Source organism: Atractosteus spatula, chromosome 11 (assembly GCF_055471065.1).
Source record: "Atractosteus spatula isolate fAtrSpa1 chromosome 11, fAtrSpa1.hap1, whole genome shotgun sequence".
In the NCBI taxonomy this organism is placed as follows: Eukaryota; Metazoa; Chordata; class Actinopteri; order Semionotiformes; family Lepisosteidae; genus Atractosteus; species Atractosteus spatula.
This window is the reverse complement of record NC_142716.1, coordinates 5,826,003-5,849,026: the sequence shown is the minus strand read 5'-3', so window position 1 is coordinate 5,849,026 and position 23,024 is coordinate 5,826,003. Positions and strand designations below refer to the sequence as shown.

The 23,024-nt window shown below is 42.5% G+C and overlaps 1 protein-coding gene across 1 annotated transcript in view; it reads left to right on the top strand.

Moving 5' to 3' along the window:
- ptch2 (patched 2) overlaps nt 1–22,781 on the top strand; it is a 35,198-nt gene extending 12,417 nt beyond the window's left edge. Inside the window, exons 3-22 of the mRNA XM_088928417.1 lie at nt 427–616; nt 716–785; nt 1,147–1,238; nt 5,471–5,666; nt 5,802–5,923; nt 6,951–7,098; nt 8,173–8,304; nt 8,414–8,569; nt 8,671–8,763; nt 8,907–9,032; nt 9,739–9,857; nt 10,065–10,789; nt 12,016–12,158; nt 12,290–12,470; nt 12,979–13,259; nt 14,786–14,923; nt 15,260–15,402; nt 19,306–19,699; nt 20,039–20,554; nt 21,115–22,781. Of these exons, the coding sequence (XP_088784543.1) occupies nt 427–616; nt 716–785; nt 1,147–1,238; nt 5,471–5,666; nt 5,802–5,923; nt 6,951–7,098; nt 8,173–8,304; nt 8,414–8,569; nt 8,671–8,763; nt 8,907–9,032; nt 9,739–9,857; nt 10,065–10,789; nt 12,016–12,158; nt 12,290–12,470; nt 12,979–13,259; nt 14,786–14,923; nt 15,260–15,402; nt 19,306–19,699; nt 20,039–20,554 (3,965 nt within the window). The 3' untranslated portion in view covers nt 21,115–22,781. The remainder of the gene's footprint in view (nt 1–426; nt 617–715; nt 786–1,146; nt 1,239–5,470; nt 5,667–5,801; nt 5,924–6,950; nt 7,099–8,172; nt 8,305–8,413; nt 8,570–8,670; nt 8,764–8,906; nt 9,033–9,738; nt 9,858–10,064; nt 10,790–12,015; nt 12,159–12,289; nt 12,471–12,978; nt 13,260–14,785; nt 14,924–15,259; nt 15,403–19,305; nt 19,700–20,038; nt 20,555–21,114) is intronic.
- The last annotated feature ends 243 nt before the right edge of the window (nt 22,782–23,024 follow it).

Below are 23,024 nucleotides of genomic sequence, written 5' to 3'. Positions count from 1 at the left end.
AGGGAGGTGTTGGGTGAAAATTAGAACTTACCACATAGAAACTCTATATAAGTCATTCTTACACATATTTATTACCCTGGCTGTAATCCTGTAAATCCTTAAAGCCCAGTTAGAAGCTCAAACAACATCTACACACAAGCCACCTATAGCTCTTTTTTATGGTTTGCTTTCTGGAACCATTAAGTGTGATGCAATCTCTGGTTGTGGTTAAGTATTAAGGATGGATGTGAAACCATCAGGTGGAAAGGCTAGAAGGTTTGATGAGTTATCTCCTCTTGTCAAGAAAGGGAGACATTTTCACCCAGCTGGGGGAACCTGCAATACGAAATGAATGAACAGTTTTGAATATTGACTCAGCAGTAAGACAATGTGCGGTCTTCTGTCTTTGCTACAACTTTGTCACAATTGTGCATACTGTCTCAACAGCTGGCAGCCGCGTGAGTCGAGAGCTGAGGTACACGAAGGAGAAACAGGGAGAGGAGGCAGTTTTCACCTCTCAGATGCTCATCCAGACTTCGAAACATGAAGGCACTAATATTCTTACACAGGAGGCTTTGTTGCAGCATCTGGAGGCAGCATTGGCAGCTAGCAAGTTGCAGGTGTCCTTGTATGGAAAGTAAGTTTCCTTCTGAACGCGTACAACTTTATATTTTAAAACTGCTACGTTGCTTGGAACGTCTCAGCCTCACTCTCATCTTTGTTTTTATTTATTTAGGTCTTGGGATCTAAACAAAATCTGCTACAAATCTGGCGTTCCAATCATCGAGAACGTCATGATTGAAAGGGTAAGTAAGCAAGCAGTTTGTTAATTTGTCTTTGGTTTTGAGGAGTGTGGCTTTCTTTATGAGGAAAACGATGTGAAAAGGATGTAACACGAAGCAGGTAATTATTTTTGAAAACTATTACAATTTCAGCCTCGTCTGGGGAGGCCTGTCATCGTTATCACGATTGTTTCATTGCTACTTCTCTGATTTGTTTCTGTTTCCTTGTTTTAACCCCCAATGTAGCACCTAAATGCAAATTAAAACCATGCACTGCATGGGACGTCTTTACCAAAATAGGCTTTCAGTGTGATTTGTCTTTTGTTAAGTTAACATAAACACGGGAGGTCCATAACAGGTTATCGTATTGTTCTTTGCTTTCCAGATGATTGATAAGCTGTTCCCCTGCATGATTGTGACTCCACTGGACTGCTTCTGGGAAGGTGCTAAACTCCAAGGGGGCTCTGCCTACTTGCCGTAAGTTTCTCACCTGTTTAAAAATAAAACTGTACAGCAATGTTTTTTGAAGTGCCGAATGCTGCAACGGTTTTGGCATCATCATGGCTGAAATCTTTGTCCCTTTTTGCAAATGTTCAGATGCCAGGCTTGTCCAAGCACGTCAGCACTGGACTGCTGCAGTACAAGCGATGCCTGCATCTTTCCTGCAGACAATGTTCCCACACCCACTCTTAGACATTGCCATGCTGGGCGCTTATCAAGCAGGAGAGATACCACGTAATCCTACACTCCCCTCGTGTGAGAGAGTTGCTGTTGCTATTTACAGAGCTCCCTTCCTCCCCCAGGAAGCAAAGTGGTTAGTACTACTGCCTCACAGCTCCAGGATCCAATTGGGTTCAATTCCAGTTTCTGCTGACTGCATCTGTTAGGTTTACATGTTCTCATTGTGTTTGCAGATGTATTCACTGCGTGCTCCCACTCAAACCAGTACAAGCTGTGGGATTATGGAGAAATAGAAACAAATGGGAACCAAGAGCCATATGGCCTCCTTGTATTCTGCTGTTCCTTTCTGGAATCCACCACTACTTTCTGGCAGTCACGATATCTGCCTTTTTGCCGTCGTAGTTTTTCCAGCTGTTCGGATCCCTGGTTTATCTTGCTCACACCTATGGCTGTGCTGACAGGACAACCCCTTAACTGGGGGCAGAGATCTCTTGACCTCCTGTTGCCACAGGTCCATTCTCACCGTAAAATTGAGGGCAAACAGCCACAGCAGCGTCTGGCATACACTGGGTAGACCTGACTGCTGTTTAAAAAGGATGAAAACGATACATATATATGACGAGATATTAAAAATACATGGACCTAACGGCCTTTTAAAGCTGTTTCAGCTTTTAAAATTTGAACAAGTTGATGAAAGAAATGGGAATTTCTAAGTAATTTGAGGACAGCAAAAAATCTGGCTATCGACAGAGATGGCCTTTGACGCAACTGTCCGTGTGCCTCAGCCCTGGCAGAGGGACCTGCAGCTCCTGCTCCACTGGAAAGCCAGTGCCGATCGGCAGAGAGTGGACAGGGAGAGGGAGGGGATGGTCTGTGGGTGTGTGGGGGGAGTTTGGGTCAGACAATGGTAAGCATTCTTTCAGTTTACGAGTGTGTGTCCATCAGTGAGGGGGCCCAGGAGGGAGCCCTGCTTTGTCAGCAACCGGTAACACCGCTCATTCTCATGTTAATCACCGTTGCTCAAAGCTGTAAGTTGCCCAACAAATAAAACAGGCATTATTCAAGCCACGGGCCTATAGAATGCCAAAAAAACTTAAGAACAGGGACGGGCTCAGCAAGCTTTCGTTGTTTTTTTCTCCTAAATTGAAGTTTATTTAAACGCAGTGTGCCTAAGTGTCGGTAATGTATGTACAAATACACAAGTATACATGATTGCTACAGTTTTAGGTAAATGGGCATATACCCATTTCTATACAATGTCTTCAATTAAAAAGTAACATTTTAACCGTTTCAGCAAATTTGAATATGTGTCTGACCTGCCCACAAATATATACACACCATTATATCATTTGTCCCAGAAATTGTGCTTAGCAAGAGCTTAATGAAACAAATCATAAGACGATTTCTGAAGTGAATTCAGATAATGTGCGGTTGCCATTGCTGGGACGTAGATTAACTAGCGACTGAACCAAGTAGTGGCCACTTGTGGCTGGAGTGAATGGGGATTAACCTGGGACATGAAGAGAGAGGGGGTGACCTTATGCAAAGGGGTGATTTTAACAGTGCAAGGCCCTATCTGGGTTCAAAGGGATGACCAGAAATATTGCATGCAGTTTTTTTTCTTAATCAGCTAATACACCAAAACTGCTGAAGAGCATCCATTTAAAAAAAAGTATTTATTTTTCCTTAGGCCTTTTCTTTCAAGTTCGGATCAAAAGTGTGTGTGTGTGTTGGGGGGGGGGGGGTGCTGTAGCTAATGTCCTCTCCAGCTTCCGCTTCAGTTCAGCTGAGTTTTTTTTTTTAAACGGGGAAAAAGAGAGAGAGAGGGAGAAAGAAGAGAGAGAGAAAAACTTTGGAGAACAAAGAGCAGCAATCTATGGAAAAACAAAAGGGCCTGGGCTGGCTCACTCAAGCAAAAAATAGCAGATAAAGGAGCCTCTCTTTGCAGGCAAGAGCAGGGCCGCTTGGTATGTGGGAATCTCAGAGACCCAGCTTTATTCCAAGCCACTCTTCATGAATTATTGGAGTGAGATTCAGCCCAGAGTTTGGCTGCTTTTTGAATGTGTCCCTATTTTTCTTCCATTCTCTTTTTTGGGGGCAACCCTGCACAAATGACTTTATGTTTCACTTACGTATGGAAAAATAAGAGAAGCAGGTGGATGAATGTGTGCGTGTGTCACCTTTGTGTACACATCTATGCAAGAAATCTCACCACCTTGCTCATAAACAGAATATGTAAAATTCGGAATCTTTAAAATTGATGCACCACAATGCTTGTAGTGTCAGCTTTGTTTTTCAGTAGGTGTGCAACGTTGTAATGGCATTAACAATTCAAAAATGTTCTGGTCTGTATTTTTACAGTATTTGATATTGTGACAGGTTTTTAATGTGGCTTTTGTGCTCAGGTGAGAGTGCCGCATATCTTTTTAAAAGCGGGTGTAGAATTTGTTCATTTTTGAAAGCTTGTTTAAAAAAGGGCCCTTTCTTTTGAGCAGGCTCAGTCAAGGTAAAGCATCTCATTCAATCCCCTGCCACTTCCCACTTTTATAGTAGGACTGGGGGCATAGGGAGGTCAGACAACTGCTCTGCCAAAGGGGTCACACAGTTAGTAGGTGGGTTATTGCACTTTTTGCACCACAAGCAAATACTCTTGGAAAAAAAAAGAAAAAAGCAAATCACCTCTTCCGAAACTAGACTCCGCATTTCTCATCAATGTCCACAGATATTGTGGGGTACCCATGCCAGGCTGCAAAATTGTCAGTTTTGTCCTGTTTCCTTTTTCGTCGTTCTTTAAAATTGCAATTCTGAGATGGGTGTGAGGAGGGAACAGGAAGGGGGAAGGGGGAAGCCCCCAAAAAATACACTCATTGTAAGTGTGAGAGAAAAACCGACAAAAGGATATTTTACAGATGAAGAGATTAATGGTTTAACGTCCCCTCAGAAGAGAGCTGTAGCTCATGGGGAGGGAGGTGAGGGGGGAGGAAGAGAGGAGAGGAAGAGAGGAGCCCATCAAAGCAACAGTCAGTTCAGAAAAAGTGAGAGTGTTGAAAAGGATGGAAAGCAGTTCAGGTTCAGTACAGTCAAGCACAAGAACAAGAGCCTTATTCTGAGAACAAGGGTCAGAGAATTTTCACTGGAACCCCTAGGAACAGCACACCAGTCAAAATATGACCTTTCTGGATCTAGAACATCAGAGTCCTTTCCAACGGAGCCAGTACATTTCCTAGCAATTCAACTACCTGTTGAGAACCAGTGTTCTGATAGTCGCATATGCTAATCCTTTCAGTTTCCAAAGCTTAAAATTCAAATCACTAATTATTTCCTGAGGTTTTGTATTTTTGACAAAGGTTATATATATATGTCACTGTCACTGAGCGCAAGAGAGACTCCTCTTGTCCCCTTGTGTTCTACCCACTATTCAGATCCCCAGCCCTCTCCAGAGTGATATCAAGATGTTTGAGAGCCAGTGGTAATTGTTATGACTCGATGCACAAAGTTAAGAAATAGGAGCGAGCAGCTTGCAGATTGGGTTTTCCCTGCATTGTTGCCCCGTGTAACAGGATAATATACGGTACTTTACATTGCATCTGGCACTGGCAATGAAGATTGAGTGAGAGCGACCAAAAATACTCCCTGCAGCCCGAGGGGAGGGATTGCACAGATAGCCTGACGTTCATTTAAAATCAATTCAGTTTTTCAAGCTTGTTATTTTGCGATTCAGGAATAACAAGAAATTGGAAAACTGAAAATGACACATAAACCACCTGGCCTGATAGCTTATCCTGTATTTATTCTGCCTGCTTCTATGCTAATATTCTAGGGACATTAACATATGTACAGACTAATGGTTAACAAGCGGGTATCGGAGAGTCCAAGGATAAGTAGTACAGTTGTGATAGTTTTGTGGCCAGCAGTGACTTTGCTTCTGTATCTAATATCCTTATGGCAAATCTCCAGCCAGCAGTGTCTTCAGCCAGCAGAGATCCTGTGTTATCACCATATGACTCATGTGCGTATTGCTTCAACAGGGGAATGCCAGACATCCAGTGGATGAACTTGGACCCAGTCAAGCTAATGGAAGAGCTGAGCCAGTTCACTTCACTCGAGGGGTTCCGCGAAATGCTGGAGAAGGCACAGGTGGGGCATGCCTATATGAATCGTCCCTGCTTGGAGCCCGATGATCCTGACTGCCCACAAAGTGCCCCCAACAAGGGATTGCGTGAGGTGTGTAACACCGTATGGCCCCTTTTCTACTTTACTTGGGCTGTAAACAGTGCATTCTGATGTATTGTAACTTTGATAACTTTAAGTGGACCTCGTTGTTCATACTGTATTCTTTACCTGGTTAATTTTCCTCAGGTTCCTGACATTGCCAAGGAGTTGCGCGGTGGCTGTCACGGGTTCTCTAAGAAATTCATGCATTGGCAGGAGGAGCTGATCTTGGGCGGTAGGACTAAGGACTCCCAGAATGCATTGCTGAGGTGAGAAAAGCAGAGAGTTGGTGTCTGTCACAGGAAAATCCTCCTGGAGGCCAGGGAGAGAGGGACTTCTGACTCCTAATAACCTCACACATCTGAAGAATTCCTTGCATGAAGGAAGATCAGTTTCCACCTCTGACCCCCACATAGGAGTGACCAATTAAACACGATGGACAGCCATATAAACCTTGGCCTTATTTGTTTGGGAGTATCCGAAGGAGTGTGTCTTTCAGTGACCTAAAAAAGGATTATATACCTTAATTACACTTTGAACTTGTTTTTTTTAGTTATAAATGTAAAAGAAATGCCAAAATGTCTTATTCTTAAAAGGGATTCTAGTACCAAATTTAAAATAAATTTTTAGAGCCATGTAACCTGAGCTCTGGGCTTTCCTAAGCATTTTAAATTCTTGTTTTAATTTAAAACCACTGTGAAAAGGAATAGAGTGACAAAGTTGGGATTTTGCCCAGATCTTGACCCTGGCAAATCTCAGTGGAAGTGATACAATCCTTTACAACGGGCCATGAAAACCCACAAACATTACTTTGAGATATGATTTATTATAATCTCATTCACTTCATTTTTTCTAACCATAAGCTACCCAGCCTGTGCCAAGCTTAGACTGGGCCATCTGTTTATACATATTGAAATCAGAACACCTGTTTTAAGCCACAGACCCACAAGTGCTTGTACACACACACACACGCACGCACGCATGTACAATCAGAAACGCTGAATTACAAGATAAGATACAAATACAGCATGTTGCTGGGGATGATTTGTGCCTCCTTTCAGATTACAGCGTTGCTTTTCAGTTTCTGCTTATCTGTGCACATGTGCTTTTCCCAAACTACAAGTATATTTACAGCACTTAACATTAAAACCTTCCTTTTAAGAAAAAATGTTTTCCTAATAATGACTTTTATAAACAGCTTAAGAAAATTAAATTTTCATATAATGTCAATTTCAATATGGAACTTTTGGATTGTCTGCGTGGCCTGTGTTCATAATTACTGTGGTTTTCCCGCAGCGCCGAAGCCCTCCAGACAATGTATCTCCTTATGAGTCCCAAGCAACTCTATGAGCACTTTAAGGATGACTATGAGATTCATGACATCAACTGGAACGAGGAGAAGGCCGCTGCTATCCTCGAATCCTGGCAGAGGAAGTTTGTTGAGGTAATGCATTTGTCCTCGCTGTGTGTTCATTTCCATTTAGTGTCTTTTGCTAGAGGAGAGGTGCTGCGGTACGAGTGATTTGCCAGAGCTTAGGCTGTCACTTACCTGAAACAAGCATGGTGTCCCAACTCTTTCTGAAGGATTTGGAACAGTGCGTCTGCCTGAATTCCATCAATCCTCAGCTGCCTCGTAAACGGAGTCTGCCGAGGAGGCTGCTGACAGACTCCCAGTTATAGGAACAAGCTGTTTTTGTGATAACTGACACCCTGCGCTGACTGAGGCTGAGTCGAGGGGGAGACCCCGCACTGCCTCGAGCAATGCCTGTTCAGGAAGGAGAAGGGGAAGGTGCTAGATGGGGCGGGCAGCGTTGCTGGAAAAACAAAGTGGAGGGCGTTCCATTCCCCCAAGGCTGTAGGCCATTCAGGGTGGTGATAGAGTGGCTCGGGAGACCATGTGATCTGATTTGACCCTCAACCCCCTTGACCTTTGGCTTCTGTGGTCATTATTTCTAGTTGTCAGGCTTTGCATGAGTCCAAACTACCTTGTTTCTTGCTGTTTGAAGAGAAGAGCTTTACGTGAAGAGCTTTACTGCATAGCGATGGTCCATATGTTAGTCTAGTAATGGTATTTTCGTACTATAATCGATTCTTTATAGTAATAGTCCATTAAGCACTACATCAAACATGAAATTATTCTTCATATTTCAATAGTTGATGCCAAAACTTGATACAAGCGACATGATGGGACTTCCCATTATAATATGTCTAACCCAACTAATAAAATAAACCCTGAAAAATGTATCTTCCATTAAAGATGATTCCCATAATTATAGGATCCATTTATTATATTTTGTCAGGCTATGTGGCATTGTTTATGTCACCATTTTGCCTTCACCACATGGCTTGAGTCAGATTTGAGTCAGGTTTTCTCGGCAATAGTAAAAGGCACCACATCCTGCCACATTTGCAAAGATACAAAATCTTTTGACGAGAGAGTAAAATAAGAGCTGTTCTTTACTTAAAGCAAAACATGTTGGTCTTACCTGTGACATAAACCTCCGTCTTGCTTCTGCAGGTGGTTCATCAAAGCATTCCTCAGAACTCATCCCACAGCATCCACGCCTTCTCGACCACCACCCTGAATGACATCATGAAGTCCTTCTCTGATGTCAGTGTCATCCGTGTGGCAGGAGGGTACCTGCTCATGGTGAGTAGAAGGCATGCTGTCGGTTTCCAGCTTTTTTCTGTAGGTTGGAAGCAACTGAGGGCCCTAATGAGACAACAAAATGGTCATTCGCCTCTTTCCTGTGTTGCAGCTGGCTTACGCCTGTGTGACTATGCTGCGTTGGGACTGTGCAAAGTCTCAGGGAGCTGTTGGGCTAGTGGGAGTCCTGCTGGTGGCGTTGTCTGTAGCTGCTGGCCTGGGGCTTTGTTCCCTGCTGGGTATTTCCTTCAATGCAGCTACCACACAGGTATGCCTGGAGCCCTCCCCTCTTGACTAGTCTGTCAGAGAATTCTAACTGCGTAGCATCGGCTGAAACACTTCCATCTAATTAACTTTCCTCTCCGCTAGGTTCTTCCCTTCCTTGCTTTGGGAATTGGAGTGGACGACATGTTTCTGCTGGCCCATTCTTTTACAGAGACGAGCTCCAACATCCCTTTCAAGGTAAGCATCTTTAAACCTGTCCGCCATGCTGTCTGCCTTTATTAAAGTACTTGGTTGTATTCGTACATCGCATGGATTACTATCCGAAATGCCTCATAACCTGGAGTCTCCTTTTGGTAACGTGTGTGTGGTTATTTCTCTAGGAGAGAACAGGAGAATGCCTGAGACGGACTGGAACGAGTGTGGCTCTCACCTCAATCAACAACATGATTGCCTTCTTCATGGCTGCCCTGGTTCCCATTCCTGCCCTGCGTGCATTCTCTTTACAGGTATGCGTCCGCTGCTTTATTCTGCACAAGCAAATATGGCTCTAAATCAAGGAATTGTTAATTCCAAGGTTTCTTTTTGTGCGTGACTCTCTGGCCAGTTGGGTGCAGCTTGCACAAAGGAGAGAAAGGCTTTGATAAACTGTCTTCATTCCAACCCCGGCTTTCACATTTTATTACCGAGAGACGCTGTTTCATCCTCAGACGTAAACCGGTAGGAAAAGCTCCCACAGCTCGCAGCTCAGGTGGGAGGGGAAGAAATAATCAAATGAGAGAATATACCAATATATCACTGGGCCACTGGGCCGTCAGACTGGGCCCTGTGATCTCCCCGCTTGTCCTTGGGTGGTCTGGAGTCTGATAATGCAGAATATAATGTCAGCCCAAGGGGCTGGCAGTAGGGTTGGGGGGTGGGGAGGAGGCGTACTGTGTCAGACTTGCACAGGCCCACTGCGACCCTGGGACTCCCCTTTCTCATGATTGTTTCTGTTGACTGTGAGGGGGGGTTGCAAGTGATTTAGGGTCCATTTCTGGCCTGAATGCGCTGCACATGAAATGCTTAGGATTTGCAAGGATGTGGATTTCACTTGCCAATGCATTTGCTTTTTCTGTGGAGCGCAGCCCAAGTGCCGCATTCAGCGGCAACTTGAAAGGGTTTGGATGTTTCAACCCCTTCCCTAAAACCACTTCCTGTTTGTGTTCCCTACAGGCAGCCATAGTTGTAGTTTTCAACTTCGCCATGGTTCTCCTCGTCTTTCCTGCCATTCTGAGTCTGGATCTTCACCGTCGAGAGGATAAGAGGCTTGACATTCTCTGCTGTTTCTACAGGTATGAATTGTTACAAAAAAATTGAGCATGCTTGTATTTAATATAATACAGTCATTAATCGATCAAAAGAGCACTAATATGCAGAATAATTTGGTCAGTATTCATATTTTGTTAACATGCACAATCATATACTTTATGATATGATGGATGTGTTTTGGAAGGAATAGTTTCGTTTGCATTTGGTGACGCCTGCTCTGTCCCTGACAGCCCATGTTCCAGCCGGGTGATCCGGATTCAGCCGCAGGAGTTTTCCGACGCCAACGATAACCATGCCTACCCTCCCTCCTCTTACGCTGGCCCCACCATCACCACCAGCACTCAGATTACCACCACGGTGCAGGCCTTCACACAGTGTGACGCCACCGGCCAGCACATCGTCACCATCCTTCCGCCCACCTCCCAGATCTCCACCAGCCCGCCCTCTGTGGTGGTACCCGCAAATCCGGATCCCTATGGCTCCCAGCTCTTCACCCCTTCCAGCTCCACCAGGGACCTGCTGGCCCAAGTGGACGAGTCCAAAGAAGGTCGCGAGTGCGTGCCCCTGCCGTTCTTTCGGTGGAACCTGTCGGACTTTGCACGAGACAAATACGCCCCACTTCTGCTCAAGACTGAAACGAAAGTAGTGGTGGTGGTTCTGTTCATGTCGCTGCTCGGCTTGAGCCTCTACGGCACCACTATGGTCCATGATGGACTCTACCTGACGGACATCGTGCCTCGTGACACCAAGGAGTACGACTTCATCTCAGCCCAGTTCAAATATTTCTCCTTCTACAATATGTACCTGGTGACTATGGGGGGATTTGACTACGCTCGCTCCCAGAGGCAGCTCCTTCAGCTCCACAAAAGCTTCAGCTCTGTGAAGTACGTGGTGCGAGACAGCAACCAGCAGCTGCCGAGAATGTGGCTACACTATTTCCAGGACTGGCTACGTGGTAAGACTCCTTACATTACCAGCATAGAGATTTCTGTTTCTCCCTTGCAGCACTTGCTATGCTATATAATATCTGCAATCATCTGTTTCATTTAAACTAAAAGAAGCTGAATGAGTAAACTTTGGTGGATAGGAGTAAAAACTGCATGATGTTAAAAATATATGAAGCTTGAAAATGATTTTTTAGCACAGCGCTTAAAGCATTGAAACTGTCTTTTTAAATTTTTTTTACAGAAAACAGTTTTTTCATTGACATAAGAGCCTAAGATTTTGTGACCCATACATCCTGACTTGCTGTGAAAATGGGCATTGATTTACAATGAATACAATTAATTGACTTGGATTGATTTAAAATGTATGGAAAAAATGGTGGAAAAACCTTAAGGGGAATTAATCTAAATAGATATGTTGCCGGCTGTGCTTTTTTTTTTCACAAACCATGCCTTGTCAGCCTGTTGAGCGAGTGTGAATGTTTACCTGAAGGAAGGAGGGCTGGAAGTTAGTGGTGAAAGTTCACAACTGGAGCGAAGCCCCAGGGACTGGTGGAGGTTGAGAGAGGTGGATTTGAATATGTCTCTGAGATCTCAAAGCCACTTCCTCAGATTACAGGAGGGAGAAGCCAAAGGGGGTGGGGTAGGACAGGACATGTTCCCTTGTGGATTTAAGAATTAATAACAAGGTGAATTAAGGGGAGGGAACAAGAGTGAATGAGAAGGAGAGAGAAAGGGAAAATTGTTAATCAACTGGCGTGACTTTAAAGAGTCCTTCTCTTTTTGGGGGGGAGGGGATATCCCTATAATTACAGAATCTGTGTGGAAATAATTTTCTTCTTAAGACTTTGTAATTGAGGAAGGGAAAAAAAAGGGTGCTAGTCTCATTCTTAAGCCCACACATACACAACAGGAGTCACACTGTGTCTGAAAGAGGACAAGCTCATAACTAAACTTTGCAGTTGGAAATCTGTGCCTGGTCTAACGTGCTCGTTGAGATCCGTGATGTTTACAAAGTAATACTTTCACACATTTACCAGAGTAAACATGAATAGTAAATGATGAGTTAATTTATTTAAATTATGGCAGAATGTTTTTTTTTCCCTGGTTATTTAATGCAATAACAAACGGATGGGTTCAGCCTACAAGTTCTATTGCAGAATCAGACACACAGATGAGCTAGATTCAAGTCAGTTAGAACTTAGAAGCATATTCTAATACTTATCTTCCCTTACAGGGCTACAGGCAGCATTTGATGCCGATTGGGCAGCAGGCAGGATCACACAGGATAATTACCGCAATGGCACTGAGGATGGCGTGCTGGCATACAAGCTTCTCATTCAGACCGGTGCCAAGAAAGATCCATTTAACTACAGTCAGGTGTGTACACCTCCCTTGCCTTTGCTTGTCTTTGGTATTGTTCAGTCATGGTTAACAGAGCTCATCCAGGCTGTCAGTCAGGAAGGGGTATTCCTCCCATTCTGACCAATGCACTCTTTCTATCCGTGCAGCTGACCACCAGGCGTCTGGTTGATGAGGAGGGCTTGATCAACCCCGACACCTTCTATATCTACCTGACTGTCTGGGTCAGCAACGACCCCTTGGGCTATGCGGCCTCCCAGGCTAACTTTGATCCCCATCCTCATGAATGGATCCATGACAAATACGACACCACTGGCGAGAACCTGCGCAGTAAGTGACGATCCTGTCGGGCTTATACCCCCCCTTGTTTTAGGAATTTCAGCCATGTACGACAAAAAAATAGTAGTTCAGGAACCTGAAAACGATGTATTAAGTGTTTCTTTTGAGTAATCACCATTAGAGTCAATTAGGGAATGGGGGCATTTAGTATAAGCTCACTCCCATTCTGACTCCATTAATAGAATAAAATGAAAATATAAACGCAAATAGTTAAAATACAATGACCCCTACTAACTACAGAATGTGATCTGTTATGTGTGTTTATCCATCCATCCATTTTCAGTCTACGTTTCCTGCCTTGAATGTGTTTAGATGTAAAATAACTCTATATACACCAAATGCCTCCCCTTATTCCTTGTCTGGAATGTGTCATGTGTCACAGTATAGTATATGTGATTTAGTCTCTTTTAACTTTTGCCACATTGCGGCAGTTCCTCATGTGTTTGCTGAGCAGAATAAGAATTGAATCTGAACGTCATTTCATTGCTTCTCTTCTTAGTTCCTGTTGCTGAGCCCCTGGAGTTTGCCCAGTTTCCCTTCTACCTGAATGGTTTGCGGCAGACATCCGACTTTATTGAGGCTATCGAGAGTGTGCGTGCCATCTGCGATGAGTTCTCCAGGAAGGGAATCCTCAACTACCCTAATGGCTACCCCTTTCTCTTCTGGGAGCAGTACATTGGGCTTCGTCATTGGTTCTTGCTCTCCATTAGCGTGGTGTTGGCCTGCACCTTCCTGGTGTGTGCCATCCTCCTGCTCAACCCCTGGACAGCTGGCATCATTGTAAGTGTGTTGCATGGCTTATATTTAGAGTTGCTAGTGGTGAAAAGCACCTTCTCTGGAGAGCGCTACTGTGGGTTGGCCAGAGGGCGCTAGCTCCTGCTTTGTTATTCTAATAAGGGCGACTCTGCTTAGAAAAGGAAATGCAAAGAAGCGCAAAGCCCTAGAGACTTTACCTCAAACTGTCTTTGTCAAAATTGGGGACAGAACAGATTGGCCCTGCCTCGACCTTGGCCTGCCAAACCCATCCATCAGGACATAGGGGACATACTGTCAGTGGAGCGGCTGGGAAACGTTTCACACAGTGGCTGGTGGGGCTGTGCTTGGCAAGGGGAGGCCAGGAAAAGCCTGGAGAATTCCAGACTTTAGGAAAGGCCTGGAGACAGAAATGAAAACAGAATACATCCCAGCACAAGCACCTACCAAAATGAGAGCTCGAAACAGGTTCAGGTGCAAAATCCATGAGCCTTAAGCTGAGCTAAAACAAATACAGGTTTGGTTTTTTTAATGAAAGCAAACCTCACAATAATACCTTGTACTTTGGGTGTGATTCACAGCATTTTTCGGGTTCACACATAGCTACAATAAAACGCTTTTTAAAATTTCTCATTTGACCGTGACCAAGCTGGGACTCCTACTGACATCAAAGCTGTTGAGGCCTGGGGTTTCAACAGAAAAAAAAGTACCATCCAAAGAAAAACATGAAATAAAAATAAAGCTAAAACAGTGGAGCCAGAGAAAAAAGAATTCAAGGCACTAATGAAGGGCCATATTGTCTTTTGTCTGATAGTGTCAGTCATTTTCATGAAACTGAAAGCAGGGAAGAATGGTGAGGGGACAGGAGTCACTTGGGGGAGGCGTAATTTGATGCTGTGCGGATGACAGTGGCATCCTGAAGGTTTCACCACAGCCCTTCTGTGTGCAGTCCTGACACTGTTTCAGTCAGGTCTGAAGCCATTTCCATGTAAATAGGCCCTGAGAGGCAGAGATAAAGAACTGAAGGGAGGGTTGCAAACTATGGCCAAAGCTTGGCTTTCATTTCTGCCTTCTAGTGTTACAATCACTGATTGATTGATCCCAGTCTCCTCCTTTTCCACGCAGACACACAAACCCCTAAAAAAAACAGAACTGTAACTGGCATTTCAAACTTTTGCTGCTTCGTGAATGCTAAGCAGGGAGATCCTCTTTTATGTACAGTAACCATCAAAGCCGAGTCATCCTCGCTCAGAAAATTTTAAAGTGTGTGTTTTGGATTTTTACAACCCCAAAAGGCATGTTTTGATTTTATAAAACAAACCAGGCTTTGTTTTTTGGGTGGGGGGTGTATTGGAGTTTCTTTCTCATTTTAAAATACTTACCTTAAGGTTTGATTTTGTCCCTTAAAGACCCTAATGTAAATAGATGGGAAATCATTTGCTAGGGTTTTGTGTACTGATGCATTTTAATGAAACATAAAGTTTTGTGAGATTAGTTTAAAAGAGCTGAGGAACAGAGTTTTATTTGTTGTTAACCTCCTGTCCACCCCACAGGTATTCATATTGGCCATGATGACGGTGGAGCTGTTTGGAATCATGGGGCTGATCGGAATTAAACTGAGTGCCATACCTGTCGTCATCCTGATCGCTTCAGTGGGGATTGGTGTGGAGTTCACAGTCCATGTGGCACTGGTAGGTTCCTCATGGCCAACTGGGTCACTGCCTTGTTAATAAAAATAGTTCCCTGACTGAATTCATAAAGGGCTAGTTTAGTAGAAAATAACCCTAGGCTTCAAAGCTGTGTCAGGTTTTTTTTTTTGTGTTCCCCATTTTATAGAAGGTACTTCTAGGCCCCTGCAAACCAATTGAAGCTTATTTCGTAGTTGTTTTGTAATATGGCTGATTCATTGGCTTCACAGACATTGAAGTACATTATGAAAACCCATGAAGGCATTCAGTTGTGCATAGAGTGTAGTCCTTTCTGCCTGTGATCCATATGCAATCCTAACCTGTGGTTCAATTCTTCAGGGCTTCTTAACAGCAATTGGAAACAGGAATCTGCGCTGTACTGTAGCTCTGGAACATATGTTTGCCCCAGTGATGGATGGAGCCATTTCCACACTACTGGGAGTGCTTATGCTAGCAGGCTCCGAATTTGACTTCATCATGAGGTAAGACTTGTTTTAAAGCGAGCAGATATTATAATTCTACCCCCTTTTTTTTTGTTTGTTTGTCATGTTCCACAAAATATTAGCAGTTGTCGTCTTCACTGGGGAACAAGGAGGAGTTCGTTAACAGGCTGTAGCTGCAGGTGGGAATGTGTTGGGTGTATTATCCCCCTCTTCCACCTGTCTCTGTCACTCTCCTTCGTAGTACACAACAAATGGAGAAAACATTAGTGGTGTGTAGCAGCTGCCCGTAAACACACAAGTGTACTACCCACTGGGCAGTGAGTCACGTTCACACACCAGAACTGCTGTCGCCACCACACCCTCCAGCTCTCCGTGAGTTTTATACCCAAGATAAAAGCCACAGAAAAGGGGGGGGGGGAAGCCAAAGACACCACCCCATCTTTGGTTTGAACTGGTCAACTCTGTTTAAACCAATAGTATACTATGTCTCATGCAGTTTTTCACCACAAAAATGCCTCCTAGGAAAAAGTACAAAAAAAGCAAATAGAAACATTTTTTAAGATGAAATGAGCTCAACGGAGACAGACCACAACCTTGAGAGCAACCTCAAACAATCCTGTCACATAAAAGTGCTTACTTGGAGAACAGGGCTTAAAAAATAAATACAGTGAGGGTGGCTTCTTGGCACATTTCTCAGGCATTCTCCAAGTGATTGACTTGGGTTAGATGGTGAAGTGATAAGTCTTTTTTTTTTGCCAGGAAGGGAACACAAAACAGAAAGAGAAGGAGAAAGGCAAGCTTGGGGAGCTAAAAAGAAGGGGGTGGTTTGGTGGTGGTGGGGTTGGCAATGGCACCATAAGCCAGTGTATTCATTCTGGGAGGTCCTGTTTAGATACAGAGAAAAACGTCCTGCTAGCAGGGGAATAGCATAAATACGTTGTTGTAAACATTTCCTCTCGGTGGCACATAGAATAAACAGCTGAATAAGCTCAGCAGCTCCACTCCGAGTAAACCCCCCTTCCCACCTCCAACTCCGAATGGAAAAGATTACAGTTCATATAAACAACAGAATTCCTAACACTCGGGCTCCTTTGGAGGTCTGGCCCAACCGAGGCCCACGGATAGTTTAGGTTTTTTTTTCCCGCTTAAATAAATCACGCTCCATTTTCGGAATGTTGACTTAGTAAAATAAACAAGATGATTTTTTTTTTACACACACTGGATAGCTACAGAATAAGGGCCTCTCTATATAAATAAAAGGAAGTGGATGATGGCAGTTTTAAGGTGGCTGTTTTATCTTTTTTCTTTTCACTCACTCGTTTTTATCATTTAAAATGCTTCAGGGTTGGATTCATAAAGATTTTGCATTTTTCTGGTCTAATCCATTAGGAGGGCAATTCAATTGAAGTGATATCTGGATTATTTTTTTAAAAGCTACACGATTCATTAGTAACCCGAGGGCAGCCCTGTACTACTGTTGTTTTTTTGGGGGGGGGGGCAAGTTGCATTTGCACACATTTATATAACTGTATAGTTTACTGGAACGATGTAGGTGAAGTATTGTGCTCAAGGGTCCAACACCAGCTGGGCTTTGAACACATAACCTTATAGTTACAGATCCAGACCCCTAACCCACTGGTCCACATTGGTGCCCTTTCAGCATGCCAAGTACTGTGATGCAAAGATGTTGAGGGACTGACATGTTTAATAGCCCAAACAGTGAATGGGAACTGAAATGGAAGAAAACTGTGTGTGACAGAGCCTGGGTCCATATAGTTTTGTTAATGAGGTGAAGTGAGAAGGGTGGAGAGGAAGAGGAAAATATCCAGTACAGTACTTCACAGCAGTACAGTCTGTAAGACTGCAGCCTTCATAGGCAAATTTTGCTAGGACCTAAACAGCTATCCTTAGTCCTTTTTGTTTAAATAAATAGGAGGGCCTGTCTAGGCTAGCTATGTAATAGCTCTAAAAGGTGGGCAGGGGTTTATAACAAAGTGGAATTTTTAAGCTTTTTAAATTACATTTTAATCTATAAAGAGAAGCCTATCTCTAGGTCTTAGTTTTGTAAGGAGGAGTGTCTGTTTTTTTATTTTTAGACATCAGATAACCTCCCTATCTGAGCAGACAAAATCAGACAAGCATATAGGAGGTAGTTTTGGTTATTTTGGGAGAGGGAACTTTTAGAACCAAATGTGAACAATATGTTTTCTTACTCTTTGCATCTGCACTGGTATTGGAGTGTGACATTTAGGTTTTGGAATGGGGACTGTAGTCTGGTGAAAATGATGACACGTGTTTTCAGGATTCATTATTTTTTCTTTCTTTGCAAGTCTGCTCTTACCTCCAAGAGTTTGAACCACAAGCTCAGAGAGTGGGTGGTACTTTGCTCTTTCATCTAAGTTTTCAGACTGAGCCCTCTCTAATTTCCACATCCACCATCTTTTTTGTGGTGACATAAACCCACTTCCAGCTTCTATCCACACAAGGATAAAAACAGACTAAATTACAGTCCTACAAAGTCAATTATGGTAGACACTGCGCAAATAGAGTAATCAACGTAGGTTCTAGGAACATAATAGTTAATTCAACGATTAAAGTCTGTATAGAAAAACAACAGTGCTTTGTCAGATTTGAAATATACACAATCTACACAATTGAGTAACATAATTGATTTCAAACCCTTTCATTCATTGTAGTATTTTTGGACTGTTTCATACTAAACTGATTTTTAGTGGCATGCATCACTATAATGAAATTGTTTGCTGATTTTAATCAGCTTTAAAATCTGATTCCTCTCATTATCTCCTTTCTTAACTCTCTCTCATTACATTGTGACAAAGTGGAGTTTTCAGCCTCTGGCTAGTTTTGCTCCCATTCACTATTTGCTCATTTGAAGGACTGAACTTTAAGTGGCCTCTCAAGCAACTGCTTTTTCTATGCCCCGCTGGATTAATGATTCTCTGGCGCCTTGCTAAATCTTAAATAACAGCAGCTTGGTTGTGGAGGTGCTTCTCCAGTGTTGTACCACTTGGGTATAAACACTTAAACCAGTTCCATTACTGACCAGATCCATTTCCTGGCAAGGAACAGGGCTTAATATTGCAGCCTATTATCCAATAGATTATTAATGTCAGAGCTGTGAGCAAGATTATTGTCAGCGCCCCTGTACTAGAAGATAAACAATCAAGGCCTAATGGGTGAGCAAGTCAGTTGAAACCCCCAGGGATGGGATTTATATAAACAGCTGAAAATGCAGAAACTCACTAGGCGACACAGGACACCCTGTTACTGCTACTGCACTGGAAAACCATTATTCACAAGGCATACACTTATAATAACAAGAAATAGACAGATATACAACAACTGGCCCTGCATTGTACTAGTAAAAATGTGATTGTTAAAACTGATTAGACCTATGCCAAGGAACTATAGCTTGTGCCCATTTGTGCTGATGATAGAGACTGGAGCTGTAAGCACAAATGCATTCTATGTGTAGCACTCATGTCATGGAGTGTGGATAGTGAATTCTTGAAGGTTACCTTGCAATAACAGCTGCCAAGAAGAGGAAGGTGTTATTATTTTTCATGAACTGTGGTTAAGGCAGACAAAGGAGGGCCGAATACTTCTGGCGTGTAGAATCTGCACATTAATGTAAACACATATTTTCAGGAAGTGGCAGTCCTGCGGTGATAGATGAGGGCACCCCCAAGGGAAACTAAAAGCTGTGGATTTTGAGCCGAGGAATTTCTCCTGCTTGTCAGGGAGCCAGTGAGAGGATGCGAGGAAAGGAAAACAGAGGGGAGAAAAGAAAAAAAAAATGAATTGAACTCTTATGATTTAAGTCAAACTAGGATCTCTCAAATAGGAAACTGTTATGGTAAATTTGCTAAAGAATCTATCAGGAAGGGATTTACCAAAATGTTCTTTTTTTTTGGGTTGCAGATATTTCTTTGCTGTCCTGGCCATCTTAACTGTACTGGGAGTTCTGAATGGACTGGTCCTGCTGCCGGTCCTGCTATCTATAATCGGGCCTCCTCCTGAGGTGACACCAGCAGACAATGGCAGCCGTTTGCCCACACCATCCCCAGAGCCCATTCCTCCTCCCATGAATCACCACGGCTTTTACTCAGGACGCTACCCACCTGGACAGCCCTACAATGCCTTCTCCGAGTCATCAGATTCTGAATACTACTCAGAGACCACCACCACGTCAGGCCTGGGGGAGGAGGAGTACCAGTACTGTGACCGCAGTGCCTACATCATCCCCCCAGCCACTGCACCTGCCTCTCACATACTCCTGGAAGCCAGCAAGAGCCCCAGTTTCCCCAAACTCACGGTGAGCCAAGCTCTTCTCTCTTTTCTGTGCCCTACCTAAGCCTCATCCAAGCTCATTAGACATCACAAGGCTTATGAAAAAGAAGTCATAGACTTGATCTTTTCATAGCATATCTTCCTTCTGTCAGTTTGAAGACTGCAGATTAATAATCGCCTTGGCGTTTATTTTTAGTTCATCAGCTCCAAAATTGCCGCAGCTTTTGGTAAAGAAACTTGAAAAAGATCGGGATGTAGCTAGTTACATGCTGACTCTTTTCCACAGAGAAAAAAATAGAGTCTTAGGTTTAATTAATCTTTGGTTCTGGCAAGGATTCATTTTTTTTAATCTTGTCTTCTTCAGGTGGTAAAACCATATAATGAAAACCAGGACATTTCCAGCAGGAAGGACAAGCTCAATGGGCAACCTTCTGTCACCTCTGTCAGCTCTCAGATAGCAAGGCAGGATCAGAAGCAGTACTTTCATCAGGATCATGGACCTAAGAGGCAACATTTGCCCAGTGACAGACCACAGGGGCCAGGAAGGACTAATTACTATGGCCCCAGATCTCAGTACAGAAGCAGGACCCATCATAACAGGACTACAGTGCCTATGTACAATGCAGGAACCAGAGTACAGGGACCTAGCAACGCAGTTACTATGGTTACCGCCACTGCTTCAGTGACTGTTGCTGTGCACCCCAGCTTACCTGGGTCATACAGGGGGTACACACATGAGGGCTTTGAAGACAGTGAGTTGGACTGCTTCGAGGAGACCCAAAAAACATCTCATGTGACTTGTGGGGAAACTACAGAGTCTTCCAAGACTGACACTTTGGAGCTTCAGGACCTGGAATGTGAAGAAAGTAGTACACACTAGGTCAGTAAGCTTTTATTTTTTAAAAGGGTTACGCTTTGGAATAGGTGACTCTTGTAAGGCATGTGTTATGTAGGAATGATACACTAGCATGTATCAAATGATGGGCAGCTCCATACAAAGGACTATTGAGTATACTCAATATTCCTTTTGTAATACCAGTTCATGTAACAGCAATAAAGCATATATGAATGAGGTTTTTGCCTGCACTCTGCACCTCAGTAAAAAAAAGTGTCTCCTTTGTTACATACAAGTTTGTGTGCATTTAGAACTACTCATAACACATCATTTGATTTGGTCAGTTTTAAATTGACTTTTGTAATTATCTAATGGAGGAAGACTGCTGAGAATGGAGTATCTAATAGTAGTAAAAGGACATGATAAATGTCATATTTCTCTAGTGCAAAATGTTTTATATTAACCAGGTAGTAGTATAGACAAAATAATAATAACACAGAAATAGGCATTTGAGGAAATGCATTTATTGATAACAATGGCTGCTTGGTCTTTACTAATGTAAATTGTGTTTACTTTAATTTGTTTTTTTTCTTGGTATTTTACAGGTGGCCGACGTAAACAGGCTTCTGAAGACAACTAGGCCTTTCTGCCAGGACGTCACCTCTGACTGTGTGGGACATTCTGTTCCCCAGTTCTGCTCTATTAACTGTAAATAGACCTCACCCAGACAAGAGAATTTATTTTAAACTATTAAAAAGTTCTTGTTTTATGAATATATAAAATATATATTTTAATACTAAAAAGAGGGAAAAGCTATTTAAAAGAGTACTGTATAACTTGTGTATTCTATTATGTAAAAGATAAAGTATAAGAGGATAGGACTGTTCCTTGTATAGATAAAGAGATGTATTTTATGTACAAAAATAAGAAAAGTGAATTGGTGTAATGATAGTTTATTGAAAAAAAAAGGTCAGTGTTTTTTTTTGTTTGCTGCTACTCTGAAATTATCTGCCTTGAAAATATGCAGTAACCTCCTTCCCTCAACATAAGCTCCTTAATAAAACACCACAATTAGCTACATTTTTTGATACAGCAACCTGTCAGGTTTTAAAGACAAATGCCATGTCATTTCATTTTTTTGTTCTCCTTAAAACTCCTAGCGAATTATACTTGCACTGTAAAAATGCAAACCAGCAGGAATACAAAGTTAAACATTATTTGCTGGTCCTTTTATGTATCACAGATCAGAACATATTTTGTAGATTTTTTTTATTTATGTAGAAAGAAAGTGGATTTAATTATGCCTTTCTCTGAGTGCATTTTGGCGTGGTCATTGCCATGCAGCTTTTGAAAGGCCTGGAAATGTTTTCTTTTCTTTCATCAGTTGCAATTTGAAAACAAAATCTTCATAATCAGATTTCTCTTTTTTTACAAACATCCGTGCAATTCAGGAGACGTATCGATCCATTCAGTGCCATTGTGACAAATTGCCCTTTCAAGATTACGTTTGTTGTCGCTCATTATGCCACAGTTTTTATGTTGTTACTTGAAGAAAGCTGTGAGATCAACACCTTTTTTTTTCAAACAATATGTAAGCTGTATGCTCCGTAAAGTTGTAAGTTGTCATCTTCTTGTCTTTGCTTTTAAAAAGCTTTTCATGTTTGCAAATGAAAACTTTATGCCTTGTTATTTTCAAAGGGAATTTTAAATCTGAAAGGGAGTATTCTTTTTTTTAACACTTGTTGGCTGCTTTGTACCATTATGTATGCCTTTATGTAAGGTCATTGGTAGGACAACTTGTAATGTCACTAAGAGGATCTTATTCTACAATGAAAGGGTGCTCTTCCTCTCAGTATACAGCATAGGACGCGTGCTATGGCGTTTTTCTCATTGTATCTTTGTCTTTTAGTGTCTTGACAAAAAGGCCAATCCTTCAGTATTGGTCACATCACTGCCAGTTTAAATGCAGGGAAAATTTTAGAATTTAAATGGCAGCTTCTGTTCTTTTTTGTACAAATGTCAATCTTTGAGTGGAGCATTCTCTAAAACCGTAGCTACTGTAGAATCTGGAAAAACAAAACAAGACATCGTATATTCACTGCTTAATATCACATATTTAATGGTAGGAGGATGGGTGGTGGGGGGGGGGCGCATCAGGTTGTAGTTTTATTTCAATTTTGTTTGTTTGTTATGCCATATAAATTATTTATATAAATTTTTATTTTTGTAGTTTGTACAGATGTTAGCCATCAGACTGAAGTTTTATTTTTAAAGAGTAAATATATATTATATATAATTATATATATATGTATTTGTTGCTGAGTTTTTTTTGTGTTTCTTGGGGGTTTGGGGGGGGATTGGGGAATTCGGATGTTGACCTTTGAGCTAATGACTCTTTTCTGAGGTAACTGAACACCTGGGAAATGAAGGAGTTGGTGGAGCAGGTTCTGCCCACCTCGTTGGTTCCCTTTAGCTCATCTTCCTTCGTGTAAATGTTTGAAGTGTTGTTGTTGTT